The sequence below is a fragment of the Musca domestica genome, unplaced genomic scaffold, assembly GCF_030504385.1.
Source record: "Musca domestica strain aabys unplaced genomic scaffold, Musca_domestica.polishedcontigs.V.1.1 83, whole genome shotgun sequence".
NCBI lineage: Eukaryota > Metazoa > Arthropoda > Insecta > Diptera > Muscidae > Musca > Musca domestica.
Window position 1 is genome coordinate 1,974,306 of NW_026712415.1, and position 16,841 is coordinate 1,991,146.

Consider the following 16,841-nt stretch of genomic DNA (forward strand, 5'->3'; position numbering starts at 1 on the left):
TTTTGGAAAAACCGACCAAAAATGGGGTTAACTCAGTAGATTTCTGAAGGGATGGAATGGAAATTTTGACGTAGAAAAATCAATTATGAGCAAAATATCCTCAAAAGTCTCTTTAAAATATATTTGTTAAACATTTTTTTTTTTTTTTTTTTTTTTAAAAAAGAGCTTATTTTTTTTAATTTATTTCATGAAAACTGACCAAAAATGGGGTTAATCCACTAGATTTTTTGAAGGGGCGGAATAGAAATTTTTGCTGCAGAAGAGCCAAATATGAGCAAATCGCCAAACAATAACAATAAAAGTTTAAAAAAATCACTTAAAAATAAATCCGGCCAAAATTTAATTCCCAAAAAACTTTGACTAAAATTTTTGTTTTTTTTAAGTTTGTTGCAAACTCAAAGGAGATACTACAACGTACTAGAAATTGGTTTTTTGGAACCATCAAAAAAAATTAAAAAACGACCAAATTTATATATCTTCGCATTAACGGCCAAAACCGACCAAAATTCCCAAAACGAGTTTCTCCCTCATCAAAAAAAAAAAAAATATCTTTGTAGAGGTACCTCTAGCCTAAGATTGACAAAAAATAAGATTGAATAAAAAATAAATTCGACCAAATTAAAAAAAAAAAACATTAATGACAAAAACCGACCAAAAATAGAAATCGGCCAAAATTCTCAAAACTAGTTTTACCATTTTTAGCTTAGCAATGACTAGGCAATTTAAAAATAAATTTAAAAAATACGACCAAATTTATGTATCGTTGTTTCTTCGCATTAATGGCCAAAACCGACCAAAACTCTCAAAACAAGTTTCTCCCTCATACAAAAAAAAAATTATCTTTGTAGAGGTACCTCTAGCGTAAGATTGACAAAAAATAAGATTGAATAAAAAATAAATTCGACCAAATTAAAAAAAAAAAAAAAAACATTAATGACAAAAACCGACCAAAAATAGAAATCGGCCAAAATTCTCAAAACTAGTTTACCATTTTTAGCTAGGAAATTTAAAAATAAATAAAGAGAAAATGCTCTTAAAAGCCAATCTGTAATAATTTCAAACACCAAAGTCTTGTTAAAATCCGACCAAAATTAAAATTATTAAAAATAATAATTTTTTCTCCTTATTACTTAAAAAATTATCTTTGTAGAGGTAAAGTTGTCCACCAACTTCAAGTTAAAGTGACTTTAACGAGAACAACATGATCCCACGTTGGGCGCCATTTTTTATTGATACTTCAATTTTTAAATTTTCAGCAATTTTTGTGTTAATCGCTTTCCATTTCTTCATTGCTCTTTGTAGGGCTTGACAATTGTCTCCAATGGCCTAATACCCCACGTTGGGCGCCACATAAACACATATGGCTTGATTCAGTCCTGAAATAACAAAAATTGACAATATTTCCCAGCTTTTACTAATCACTTTTACGATTGCGAATATTTCTTCCCACTCAACTTTTACAAAAAAGTATGGCCCACGTTGGGCGCCATTTTTTATGATTCATCTATGCAGTTCTGAGAGTTCAGAAAAGTTTTAATTTCGACAAAATTCATATGACTAGCCCCTTCCGCTTTACCTTGTTCTTCATAGTTCCAACAAAGTTTTATCCAACACCATACCTTGGGCGCCAGCTCCATACGTACTCCTAACTTTAACGCTGAGATATAAAAAAATTTCAAATATTCCCCATCCTTATCAATCCTTTACACCACATATTTCTTCACAGGCAAAATTGGATACAAGAAGATATTTTTCCCATGTTGGGCGCCATATGCTTATGTATATCTCAATCAAACATGAGATATCAGAAAAATTTCAATAGCTTCCCATTTTTATCTCTGTCCACCAAACACCAAAGACTTGTTGAAATCCGAACAATATTAAAATTATTACAAATAATAATTTTTTCTCCATATTTCTGTTTAGCTATGATAAAAAAAATTATCTTTGTAGAGGTGCCTCCAGGGTAAGATTGCCAAAACTCTAAAAAATAAGTAAAATAAAACCGACAAAATTTCAAATTCAAAAAATCGAACATTTTTTTTTTTTTTTTGCGATTATTTTGATTTCGCAACTGATTTTTTATTATTTATTATTTTGAATTATTAATATTACATACATTTCCACAATATATTTAATTATTATTAAATTAACCGCAATCTTAAGCGAAAAAAAAAAATCCGATCAAATTTTTAATCAAATAATGTATAGCATTTTTTTGATAGAATTCGGTGAAATTATTATTAAATTGACCAGAATCTTAAGTTTAAAAAATCCAACCAATTTCTAATCAAAGAATGTGTATAATTTTTTTAGAGTATTCAGTAAAAATGCAGCTAAAAAATTTCGAGATTACAAAATTTTTTTCAAAAAATCCGACCAATTTTTGTTTATAAATAAACCCAAAAACGGCAATGCAGTCTATACAACAAATTTTCTTAATGTCTTTAACTACCCACACATCATAGTTTTTATTGTAAAAAATAAATAAAAATTATTTGTTGGTGTTGTTGTTAAATGCACACACACAAAAAAAGAACTTGTATTCAAAGTATCGGCTGCACAAGATCGATGATGTGATGACCAAACAACCAAGTGTATTTGGTAATGTCACTGTTCATATTTTCGTTTTATTTTTCCTTTTTTTGTGGCTCAGAGGTTTTACATTCTCTTTCGTGTTGAAGTTCTGGGTGTTAGGGGCCAAACAACAAAAAACCAGCAAGTCATTTGTTAAAGGGACATTCTGTTGACACCATCAACATTTACCCAGCACAACCAGCTAACGGCCGTCCAGCCAACTGTTGCCAATTTCAATAGACCAAAGCCGTCCTCCGTCCGTTCGCTCACTCATTCACATGTTGCACACACCAAACGAATAATTTATGCTGATGATATGCATGCTGAGACCACAAAAGTTCATAGTCGCAAATGGATGAATTTGTTGAAATATGCTGGTCAATATTGAGCAGATGTTGTTTGTTAACTTCTAAGCAAATAAATGTTCGTTTGCCGAAGGTTATAGACACCGTTCTTGCAGCGAACGTGAATGATCAAACACAAAAAGAGGTTGTGGGTTATTTAATGGTGTGAAAATTTGGAAAACTAAAAAAAAAACATTGTTAAATTTATGCACATATTTAATAAATAACTTCCTGAGAACATCTAACATGGCTATGATATGTAATGCGAGGCCAATAAACTCCCACCAGATTGTGAGTGGGAAGCTGGCTAAACGTGATCACCTCAATTGCATTTGGGCGATTAATAAATTTGAAATATATTTTGAAAAAAAAAAATTGTTTAATTTCAACACTCAAAGAATTTGAATGCAATTTAATGTTTGGGGTTTTGGGGAACTGCAGCCAACTTCACATTTCAACACTCAAGGAATTTGAATTCATACTGTTTGGGGTTTTTGGAACTGCAGCCAACTTCGCTTTATGGTAAACATGTGGACTGTCAAACATTGCTTAGGCGACACTGTAGTGTTGTTCAAAATGTGTTTCCGTATATGAACTAGGGATATGTAGGGGTATGTAGGCCGACTTTCAATTGATCGATTAATCGGCTCTTGGATTTGAAAAGGCATGTATATATTTCAATATATAGTTAATACGACGAAGCATTATATTTAGCTTATATGTGTAATTAACTTCGGATTTTGAGACCGTTGATTTTTGGTTGACTTTTCATTTTGTCAAATGTGAATGGAAGCTTGCTAAACGTGCTAAACTCTGTTGCAACTAGGAGATTCATAAATTTAAAATATATTTTGAAGAAAAAAAACCTGTTAATTTTCAACATTCAAAAAATTTGAATTCAATTTACTGTTTGGGGTTTTTGGAACTGCAACCAACTTCACTCCATACCAACCGTGTAATCTGGCAACAATTGGTTTAGGAATACGTAATGTGATGCGAGGCCAATAAACTCCCACCAGTTTTTGTGGGAAGTACGGTAAACGTGATCACCTCAATTGCAACTACGCGATTTATGAATTTGAAAGACATTTTGAAGAAAAAAAATGTTAATTTTCAATATTCAAAGAATTTGAATGCAATTTACTGTTTGGGGTTTTTGAAACTGCAGCCAACTTCACTCCATACTAACGGTGTAATCCGGCAACAAATTGTTAAGAAATACGTAAGCCGAAGGAGGGATATATAGGCCGACTGTTAATTCAACTTTTTCCGATTAATCAACTTTAATATAAAAGTCGAACTAGACTTTTTTAATTGACTGCGGATTTTGAGAACGTAGGTTTTTCGTGGACTTTTCTCTCCACAAAAGCAAAATTATATTCTACGATTAACTATTTTAGTTTGGATGTTTTTCTATTTCTAATGCTCAACTATTTCATCATCTTATGGCAAAACTAAGCATCAAAATTTGAAAATCGAAATAGATTTCAGTCGTCTTTGGTACGAAAAGTCATTATCGTAAATTTTATTTATTTGACTACGGCCTTCAATAATCTGTTGTGATAATTATTTATTTTTTTCTATTCTTTGAAACGCCTTTTCACTTAAAAATATATCGATTTTACTGCAGGAAATTATTCTTAAAATTTTGCTCTTTAATTGATTTTTCAAACACACTACTCAAGAATATGAAAGAAAACGGAGATGACATTAATATGTAATTGTCTTTCAATTTCCTGAAACTGCAACCAACTTCGTTGCATACCTACTCACGAGGGTTGTATTGACATTCAGCATTGTATTTGTATAAATAGTCAAAAACGTAAGTAACGTAAATACAGTTACGTGGCCATTTCTGCGCAACTCAAAACCCGGAAAATGGAAAGAAAGAGTGTGAAGTTGGCTCCGCTAAATTTTTTTCCATTTTCAGTTTTTTGAAACTGCAGCCAGCTTCATTCCTTACTGAAAGAACACTGTTGCAGTTTTTTTTTTTTTGAAAGTGCATTCAAAAATCCACTCCTTACTTAATCCACCACCTCTTAGGACATGGGTTTTCCATGAAATTACTGCCAACTTCGCCACATACTCTACTAATTTCACCTAACTCACGGAAAAAGAACACTTCTCAAGTTTAGTTGAGTAGAGATTCAATTGCATGAGGTTACGACTCGGTTTTTTGAAACTGCAACCAACTTCGTTCGTTACTAAACACACCTCTACAGGGTTGTTCATTACTACTGTTGTACAATTAATGATCTACGTAGTGTAAAATAGTGACGTGGCAACGCCGACATAACATAGCATTATCTATTTTCCAATTTGGACAATTCAAGAATTAGAGGCTGACGTTTGACTTGCTAAGATCTCTCCATGCAATTATTGTTTACCTTTCTCTGAAACTGCATCCAAAATTCACTCTTAACTTAATAAACCTAGGGCTTCACTTTTTTATGAAACTGCAGCCAACGTCGCGTTCTACGCAACTCAAGAAAAAAAATTCTTCTGAGTTTGAGTTAAATAGAGGATAATTTACATGTGCTCCCAGTTTAGTTGTCTGAAACTGCAACCAACTTCGTTCATTACTCAACACAGCTCTACAACGTTGTTCATCATTACATTTGGGCAATTAGTCAATGACGTACGCTATGTGAAATAGAAACGTGGAAGCATCAAACAATTTTCAGACAATTTAGGAACAGAAAAAGAAAAAAATATAGTCTGAAGTTAGCTTAGCTAAAACAATCTTCTTTAACTCAAAAACAGAAAAGAAAGAGGCTGAAATTTTCTCAATTTCATGGAATTGCAACTAACTTGACATGGCATAATTAGTTTTCTTCTCCAATTCAAAAACTGAAAAGAAAAAGGCTGAAGTTTTCTCAATTTCCTGAAATTGCAGTCAACTTCACTCTCTATTTTCCACGGCTCCGCAGACGACTTCATCACTGCTCTTGTGCAAATAGTCAATAGCGTGATGTAGGTAAAATCAAGGTGAGATGTTATCAATGTCTTGCACCTATTACACAACTTAAAAAACGGGGGGAAAGAGACTGAAGTTATCTCAGTTTCCTGAAACTGCAGCCAACTTCACTCCACACTACGCACGGCTCTGCAGTTAGTCAATGACGTGCTGTAGGTAAAGTAATGACGCTGTGCCATCAATGTGACGCGGTACAAGTTGATGGAATTATTGCGGCCTAGTATTGACAAAATTCGAAGACATGTGTTGGGCTAACTTAATTTTCGGGTAAAGGAAGTGCATACCAAGCATTCTTCTAGTGTTCTCCTTCCATGCTAAATAAGTCGGAGATTAATTCACACTCTGAGATTAAACAAGAAAGTTTCAAACTTAAAATTCGTCCCTAACATTTTCAGTGAATGATTTTGTATAACAAAGCTGCATGTTATTTGAAGCCTCTTTAAATGTATTGAAAAATAAAAGTGACAATGGAATCCTAATTTTAATCGCCACAGTTTGTTGCTATGGTAAGGTTCCTTAGAGTAGGGGAAATTTAAAAAAAATTATTTGTGAGAAGAAGAATAAAGGTTAGGGTACATAAGCAGCCTGGCATCATGGCTAGGCATATTAATACCAATTTATAGAGGGAAACGACGACAGACTTCGAGTGCGGCTCTGGAAACCCTTTATGATATGTCATAAAATATGCCATGCGAAGAATTCAAGCTGCTTATGTGCTTACTCCTTAACTTTCGTATCTGACTTCAGTTACACTCTTAATTGTGTATTCGCCTTCTGACCTGATTTCAGTACTTCATTTAAAATGGGATTAATATATAATCGATGGGTTTCTTTTTTTTGTTTTGAGACTGCATAAAAAAGAGCCTGAAGAAAGCCTCGGAAAAGAAGATTTTGTCCATAGTGGCTTTTGAGTTTCCTGGAACTGCAGCCAACTTCACTCCGCGCTAAATACAAAGAGACAGAGTTGTATTGCTATTCCCAATTGCCGTTTTGTAATTAGACCTTGTCGTAGCTAAAGTAATGTAGTGACGGAAAACCGTCAACATGACATTGGATGCATTCCTTTCTTCTAAGCGATTAACTATATTTATTCTCAGTTTCTCTCAACTCTGGCCCTAGCCTACCTTAAAAAATTATTAAACTTTTTCAAAGAAACAACGTATCACAAAGCAAAAGTGATATTTCCGAATGATTGAGGAAAACAATAAAAATCAAAAAACGTTTTCTGGGCCAGAATCGGGACGGACTATTTTCATAAAAACCTACCTACTGGTGGTGGTGGTTCCTTTATGTCTGCCACAATAATGGCGGTGATTTCAGTTGTTTGTTTGTACTCAGTTAGTCAGTCAGCCGGTCGTCATGCACTCAACAAGCTTTTATTGTTGTTTATGAGGCGTTGTATTTGTGTTTACCAACCCACAGGCAAGTCCACGAATGGATTTGAATTGTGTCTTACACTCAAAGAAAAAATACGAAACGATACGATAAGTGGGTGCATTTATTTTATTCTGTAAACTTCACCTTTTTTTCCCGTTCTTAGGGTAAGACCTAAAAAAAAAACGAAATATAATAACAACAAGTAAAAAAGCTGTAAGTTCGGCCGGGCCGAACTTTTAATACCCTCCACCATTTGGTACAAATTTGGCAATTTCCAAAAAATAAAACCCGTTAAAAATTCTGTTAAATCTTAAAAATACCGAATGCTTATACGACGTGGGCCTGCATAGGCAAATTTTGTCATAAATTATTACAATATTTAAATGCGAAACTTGAAGAAAAATCTGTTTATAATGTAGCTAAAATCGTCAAAATACCGAATATGGGGGGTACCGTTATATGGGGGATATACGAAGACGTGGACCTGCACAGACAATTTTCTGGCATGGGCTGAAGTATCCATTACGAACTTCACATACGAAATTTGAAACAATCCCTGTAAATAACGTCGCTAAAATCATTAAAATATCGAATATCGGGGGGTACCGTTATATGGGGGCTATATGAAGACGTGGACCTACATGGCTCATTCTTTGACTTTGGATGAAGTATCCATTACGAACTTCAAATACCAAATTTGAAACGATTCCGGTAAACAATGTCGCTAAAATCATCAAAAAACCAAATATCGGGGGGTACCGTTATATGGGGGCTATACGAAGACGTGGACCTGCACAGATAATTTTCTGTCTTAGGCTGTAGCATCCATTACAAACTTCAAATGCCAATTTTGAAATAATTCCGGTGAATAATGTCGCTAAAATCATCAAAATACCGAATATCGGGAGGTACCGTTATATGGGGGCTATATGATAACTTGGACCTACATGACCCATTTACGAACTTAACCTGCCTACTGGGAAAAAATACATGTGTGCAAAATTTTAGCCTTCTATCTCAATTTGTTCGAAAGATAGCGTGATTACAACAGACAGACAGACAGACAGACAGACGGACAGACAGACAGACAGACAGACACACAGACAGACAGACGGACATGGCTAAATCGTCTTAGAATTTTACGCTGATCAAGAATATATATACTTTGTTGGGTCTGACATGAATATTTCGAGGAGTTACAAACGGAATGACAAAATTAATATACCCTCCATAGTATGGTGGAGGGTATAAAAATTAAGTTGTAAATCATGACGAATGTGTAGAGATTCAGATTCAAAAAATACCAGACCATGAATGAATTTTCGTTTATTTGGTCATGAATGAATGCATTTTTAATGAGATTGGCGGATTTTTTTTTTTTTTTTGCTGCTCAGCAAATGTCACCGGACGTTGCCAGCATAGCACGATTTTTGTTTTTTGGCGAGACAGACATACAAATCCGCCAACATACTTAACAAAACTTGTACTTACGAGAGACTTCCTTCCGCCCTCCATCCCACGATGGTCAGAAAACAAAAAATTGTTTTCTACATATGTGCAAATTTTCGGCGGATCTGTTACATACATATGTTCAAATTTCATAGAAAACCTAAGTTTCGCTTTTTTTGGTATTTATGTACAAACGTTTGTGCGTAGAGGAAGTTGCTACGCCGGTTCTTGTATTTATTTAGTGATTTCATTGAAATGCAAATTTTTGTTGATTTGAAATTTGCCCATGTCACATTTCAATATTAAGTTGGAGTTTGACATACAAAATAAAGGATTGTGAGACGGAGTAGGAGGAAGAGAAGAGAGAAATGTTGAATATTGGCTTACATCATTGACATTTGTCATAGCTTGTTCGCTCGTCTATAAAAAGTGAAAACTTTGACCGACATTTACAAGACAGGAAAACCAAACCATGCATTATCGAAAGACTATAGATCGATTAGTCTCAATTTTTTTTCTGTCGAGGGAAACTAGAAAAAAATGAGAGAAAAAACCAAAATGTATTTTTTTTGCTCGGCGAATTTGGCATAGCGGAGTTTAGTAAATATGTCAATTGACATTTTTTTGCCAGGGGTAACTAGGTAGAAAACAGGACAAATATTTGCTTATCAACCAAAGAGAGATACACACAAGCCCTTTTGTGAGAGAGAAATACATACCCACTCTTTTGTTTTTGACAATTTATAACTCAGAGTACTCTTCTTTGCTCAAAAGTGTCATCGTTTATCAACGGAAAGTTTTATTACCCATCCCAATTACTCTTACTCTCTTTTATTGATCACTCAAGTTTCTCAAAAGAAATCTAAGAAAGAAAAATCTCTAAAAAAAGAAAATCTCACTTTTAAATGTATATTTCGAACAACTCTCTGAATACTTCCGAACTTTATGCGTTTAAGCGTAGATAAACGTAAAGTGATTGCATTCAAAATACTTCAACTTCAATTTTTGAGACTGGAGGGAAAAGAACTCGAAAATTGACGGGCTTTATCTTGCATAGCAACTTTGAATTTGTTAGACATTTTTTAAGAAAAGTCAAAGCCGTAAACTGGGCCTATTGTTGTACTATATGCGCAAAGGAAGAGCTGGCTCTTTGAGTTAGATTTTTTATTTACAAACATATCATTTCTTACAAAAAATTGTAAAGGCTTCGCATTTGAGACAGATTCTTGAATCCTATTTGGGTCTAAGGGCAACTCGAGGATAATATGCCACATAACAGTCAACAAAATAGTGTATGAATCCAGCACCCTAAGTTTCCTAGACTTAGCTATATCCTTAGATAGTAGATTAGTGAGAGAAAGCCTTATCAATGAAACATATGGGCAAAAGATAAATGGGGAGATTTTTCGTAGAACACCGAGAAGGCAACTTACTTACATGAACCAAAGGGATATTTTTATTATTTTTTTGGAAAGAGATTATTAGATCTTGTTTGTGTGTAAGGCCACGTCGAGCAGAAGATGGAACACGGTACCAACCTGCCAACATCAAAGCGTGTGAATCCCTTGACTTCTGCCGCATAGAAAACTTTCTGATGGCCAGCGCTCTTAGTTTCATAGACATAACTGCATCCTTAGGTAGTAGGTAAGTAAGAAAAAGCTTCGTGAACAAAATATTTGTGCAAAGGTAAACCCAGGCCAATTATAGGCCACCGAGTAGTTTATTTACGATTAAGGAAAATCATTAGATTTCTTATCTGCATTGATTACATATGATTTTCCTATTTGGTTTGAGATTTCACACCATCAAATCGAAGGTTCTCGCAGTTGAGAGAAACGAATACTAAGATCCTGTTTTGATCTAAAGCCCACTCGAGGAGAAGACGTATACCTCCAACGGCTTCTTCCGTATAAATAACGTTCTAATGGCTAGCGCTCTTAGTTTCCTAGACATAGCTTAATCCTCAAGTAATCGGTTGGTGAAAGAGAGTCGCTTGTACCAAACTGATATCTAAAAGCCAACTCAGGCCAATTACAGGCCACCGATTAGTTTACTTGTGATTAACAAACAGGTTTAGATTTCTTATCTGCAAACAGATTATTGGATCACTAATTCCGTATGCTTTTACTATCTGGTTTGTGGTTGAGATGGTAAGGACTCGCGCTTGAGAGAAGCAAATTTTGAGATCCTGTTTGGATCTAAAGACGACTTCATCCGCATAAATAACTTTCTAATTGCTAGCGCTCTTAGTTTCCTAGACATAGCTTTATCCTTAGATAATGGGTTAGTTAAAGAAAGCCTCTTCTACGAAACTAGGCCACCGATTAGTTTACTAACGATTAACGAAAAGATCCTTGGGCCACTAATTGCGTATGCTTTTCCTATTTGATTTGAGATTTCACCCCATCAAATGTAAAGGCCTCGCATTTGAGAGAAACGAATACTAAGATCCTGTTTAGATATTAAGCCCACTCGAGAAGAAGATGTATGAATCCTACGACTTCATCCATATAAATAACTTTCTAATGGCTAACGCTCTTAGTTTCCTAGACATAGCTGCCTCCTAAGATCGTAAATTAGTGAGAGAAAGTCTCATGAATGTAACAGATGTACCAAGGCTAATATAGATCAATTATACGCCACCAATTATGTTACTTATGACGAACTAAAAGATTAGGTTGCTTATCTTAAACAGATTATTAGGCCACCAATTGCATATGCTTTTCCGATTTATTTGAGATTTCACCCCATCAAATGTAAAGTTCTCGCCTTTGAGAGAAACGAATGCAAAGATTCTGTTTGGGTCTTAAGCCCATTCGAAGAGAAGATGTACGCATTCATGAATCCAAGTAGTTTACTTACGAATAACGAAAAGGGTTAGATTTCCGATCTACAAGTTGATTAAGAGACCATTTATTGCGTATAATTTTTCAAATTTGGCTGGGATTCCTCTGCATCAAAATGAAAGGCTTCGGATTTCCAAGTGGAAGATTCATAGATCCCGTTTGAGTTTAAGCTCAACTCGAGGAAAATATGGAACATGACGCATATCAAGATAATGTATGAATCCATCGACTTCTGCGGTATAGATAATTTTTCTAATGGCTAGCTAGTATGAATCATCAACTTCAGCCAACTTATAGATACCTTGTAAATGGCTAGCACTCTTAGTTTCCTAGACAGAGCTGCATTCTATGATAATAACTTGATGAGAGGAAGTCTTGTGCTCGAATTAGATCTGCGTTGCACGATCAACGAAGAGAGTAACAACTTCTCTCCCATCATCGAATGTTTGGGACGCTTGCATTAGATCGCAATATCCGATGTAGCATCCATGTAAATATTGTAAATAGTTGTTTAGTTTCTAGGCTAAGGTCCGTTTCTCTCTTGAATTATAGCTTCCAAAGAATCTGGTAGGTTAGATAAACTTAGAAAAATAAGAAAATTATGCTAAGTAGATTTAAGAACTAATGTTACTTTTCAAGTTATCAAATGATTTTTGTAAGGATACGAATGTAAAATGCGATTCCGGTAAATTTTATGAAGAAGACTTGGGATTTAATCCGCAATTTATTACATAAAACAGTCAGCTCTGAAAGGCCTTCTTCGAAAAGTCTGATAACAAATGACACTTGGAATCAGAGTGTTACACATCCCAGACAATCTGGCCAGAGATCTTTCTGGGAGCGAACTGCTGCTTATTTTCCCACCACAAGTTTGAGTTAAGAATCAATTAGGACATGATTACTGTTCCCTGTAGGGAATGATTTCCAGTTTCAAATGAAAATCAAATAAATTTCGAATTTTCAATTCATGAAATGGGTCAATCGCGTCCTATTCTTGGCTGTTCTTGAAGTTCTTGCAATTCGTCATTTCTTCCGCTTCTTGATTGTAATTTCATTGTCTTCAGTGCTGCTAATTATTTCTTCGGCATTATTGAAACCTTTTTCTTCTACAATACATTTTATTTCTTCTGAACTCGATTGACCAAGATCTTAAAATAATTTCACCAAAAGTTGTATATAGAATTTTCTAACTACTTACCCCAATTTCCTAATCCGACATCTTCAATTCTAAAGAAATTTACATTCTTTATTTAGAATCGAATTCATAACTTTTTTCCTTGTAAAAAATGTGTTTGGCTTACATTAATTACCCATTTAAGATACAGAGAGAGTTCTCTTTTTACATTTCCCAGAATGCCATTAAAAATCCATGCCAACAAGGGCCATAAAAATGACCATACACGCATGTCCATTTCATGATATAGCTCATAATTCACGTTCGGCAAAGATTAATAGATTCCAAAAAAAGGCGGCATAATATAGATGTGGTAAAAAAGCTTGCCAAAAATAAAAAAAAACACACAAAACTGGGATTTTCACACATAAAATAAATACGTTATTTAGAGCCGACCAACCAACCATCCATCTGTCCATCCGCCTTATTAAGTTTTCAAAACAGACAAAAAACAAAAACACAATTGAATGCTAATTTTCAAATTATATATGCGCGAACAGTAGACAATAAAATACAACTACAACACAACAACAACAACAGCTCACACATAAAACGTGAGTATGTCAATGAATAAATTTAAAAAAATTATTTTTATTTTTCGAAGGCGTCAAGCAAAACAGTCATGAAGATGGGCAAAAATAAAATGAATTAAAATAAACTAAAAATATTGCATGGGAGAAAAATGTTATTTGGGGGAAACGAAGTGAGACATATAAACCTATGAATGGGTTACGTAGGAACATTGTAATTACATTACGCCTTCCACTAATTTAGCAAATAAGTAATAAACACATCAAAGCTGGACATTAATTGAACGCAGTCAAAAACAATGTAGAGGAGCTTAGACAGGCAACACAGCCAAAATGAGAGTGATGAGATGAGAGAGAGAAAAAACCAAATGAGCGCCTATAGATGGAGAGAAGACAAAATCGTTTGTCAACAGAGAAGAAGTTTAGAAGTCTTGTGTGTTTTGAGAGCTTAACGTTTTTAGAAGTGTTATTATCTAATGAACTGTGAAATGTAAATATTTTAAACGCCATTTTATTTATTTAATGGACCTAAATAATATCTAAAAAATATACATAAACTAAAATAAACAATAAAAGTGTTTCAATTGCTAAAGGTAACCAAACCTATGCAAACCTACATAAATTTTGTACTGAAAAGTGAAACAAGTTAAAAAGTATCTGTAAATTTTTTCGACAGAGCTCAGCCAAAGTTCAATTATTTAAATATATTTTGACTTCTGTTATGATTAGTTAAATTTTTGATCCTCTATGGCGTAGGTTCCAAAGAAATGGGCCAATATTGACCATTTCGTATCGGACCTAAATAAATATGATATAAATATTGCGAAGTGTCAGGTTTGGATTCCTTCACTATACAGGGTGAGATGAAAAAACTGCAATCAACTTCAGACTTGCTTTCATTTCTAAGCCACGCGTCCTACAGCTGTTAAAATCATCAGAATAAATGCCGATTATTATAGCGAAAATATTCTAGAGGGTGTATTAAAGCCTTGGGCACGCAAACATTTTGCCCGCAGACCTTGGACATTCCAACAGGACTTCAGCACCATCGCACTCATGCGCAAGCGCCACTCAAGAATGGTTACAAAATGAGGTTCCTGACTTCATTTCCAGTGCACAATGGCCACCAAAAGTCTCCGGATACCAATCCGTTGGACTAATGTGTCTAGAGTATTTTGAAAAGCAAGGTTGGCACTAAAAAGTACCAAAGTGTCCGTTTGAAGGCCATAATTCGTGTCAAAGGTGATCAATTCGAAGAAATCATATTCATCTCAGGTTTCTGGTTGCGAGAATTATTTAAAAATACGAAGTTGTAAAGAATCACTGACTTGTTTCGCAAGTTTTGGCAGAAATAAATTTTGAAAATTGTGGCCCTTTGTGGATGAGGTACCAGAGAACCCCTTCATCTTCAGAACTTGTATTAGCAAAAATGTTTGGCTGTGTGAAATTTGAAGAGAGTTGGATGCTCATTTCGGTTTCTTTGGGAGTTTTGTTTTTCAAAATTTTAAACCCCATATAGGGGGAGGTGCCAGTAGGAATGGTTCGATTTCTAATCTCTTTATAAAAGATCTTGTGTTGAAAGAGATATTGAGATGTGCCAAGTCTGAATGGAATCGGATATTAATTTGGCGTTTTAAGAGCTTCATGATTATTCAAAATTCTGACACTTTGTGGGGGAGGTACCAGATAGAATTGACCGATATATTCCATCTTCACAGCAGATCTTGTGTTTGTACTAATATTGGGATGTGTGAAAAAAATAGAGCATAGGATGGTTATTTCTGATTTTATGATCGTTCTGGTTATTCAAAACATTGACCCTTTGTGGAGGAGGTACCAGAAGGAGTGGACCGATAGATCCCATCTTCACAACAAATCGTCTGTTTAGTAGAAATAATGGGATGTGTGAAATATGATGAGAACGGGATGCTTATTTCGGAATTTATAACCGTTTTGGTTATTCGAAACTTTGACCCTTTGTGGGGGAGGTACCAGAAGGAATGGTCCAATCTCTACCATCTTCATAACAGATATTGTATTAATGGAAATATTGAGATGAACCAAGGCTGAATGAAATCGGATGTTTATTTTGCCTTTTATGAGCTCCGTGGTTATTCAAAATTTTGACCCCTTGTGGTACTTGACGGAGTGGACCGATATATTTCATCTTCACACCAGACCTTGGGTTAACAAAAATATTGTGATGTGTGTAATTTGAAGACAATCGCTCTCTAACATCACATTTTATAAGACTTATAATTATTTAAAATGGTGACCCTTTGTGGAAGAGGTACATGATGGAATTGACCGATATTGTCCATTTTTTGCATCTGACCAGACACTGATGGAAATATTCGGATTTGCAAAGTTGGAGCAAAATCTGATTATTCTTTCTCTTTATGTGCAGTACGATATATTTATTTTTTTTAAACTTCGGGAGGTACCAGAAGGAGTGGATCGATATTGCCCATCTCCGAACTCGATCTAAGTTTGACAATAATATTAAGATGTACCAAGTTTGAATCAAATTGGATAGTCCCTTCGAGAGTTATCGTGCACACCAGCCAGGGAGGCAGACAGAGAGACGGACGGATATCGCTAGATCGACTCCAAATGTCGTGAAATGGATTTGGTCCAAAGAGACCAAGGGTCTAAAATTCTTATTTCGGTGAGACATGTTTTGTCCGTATAAAATGATGTATACCCTCTCTTGGCATATGGCTGAGGTTATGAATATAAATAAATTACTTTAAATATTGATGAAAATATTGCATGCTAGAAAAAAGTCGGTCATGAAGATAAAATTTATATCATGAGAGAAAATTATATTTATAGAGCAATTTGCGCAATTTGCATAAGAATAATGGAAATGATAATCAAATTGCATTAATTAAAAAAACATATTTTTTCCAATTTATAATTTTTTAATTATTTATTTTTTCTCTTTCCAGATTTACAATCGATACGCCGTTTATTGGAACACGATACCAGCTCCTCGGTATGTCCCAGCTGTCGCATATCGTTCGACAAAGGCAAACGGCGAAAACTGATCGATACCTGCGGTCATGAACGTTGCTATTCCTGTATGTTCCGCAACGACCAGTGTCCAATGTGCATGAATACCTCGCTCAAAGGTAAGAATGCAAAGCACATTTTCTATTTTCAAAATATTCATTTATTTAGAAAGGTGTTGTCCGACTTCACACCTCTTTCAATAAGTATTTTGAAAGATAATTTTTTTTTTCATATAAAAAAATATTTTGAATTTTTTTTCTTTGAAATTCGAATTTGTGATTAATTAAAAATGAAATATCTCCGGTCACCCTATGGTCTCAACAAGCAACCAACCACCTCTAATCTATAATTATAATGTAAAAAAACCAACATTGTGTTATTATAACACTTTACAATATAACTTGCCTTTTTAATTTCAAAAATCTATTTGCAACCGCAATCAGTTGGTTTTTCGATCTTTTTTTATCGCCAACTTTACAAATGTGATTTGGTTGGTTGGGGAGGGGGAGGATATTTTTTTTTTCATCTATCTATCACACCCATTTTTTGTGA

General features: G+C 34.5%; 1 protein-coding gene across 4 annotated transcripts in view; it reads left to right on the forward strand.

Annotated features, from left to right (window-relative positions):
• LOC109612096 (protein TANC2-like) overlaps window positions 1–16,841 on the forward strand; it is a 252,459-nt gene that overhangs the window by 159,066 nt on the left and 76,552 nt on the right. For all 4 annotated transcript variants that reach the window (XM_059131231.1, XM_059131232.1, XM_059131233.1 and 1 more), the window contains one exon: window positions 16,226–16,408. In XM_059131231.1, the coding sequence (XP_058987214.1) occupies window positions 16,226–16,408 (183 nt within the window). The remainder of the gene's footprint in view (window positions 1–16,225; window positions 16,409–16,841) is intronic.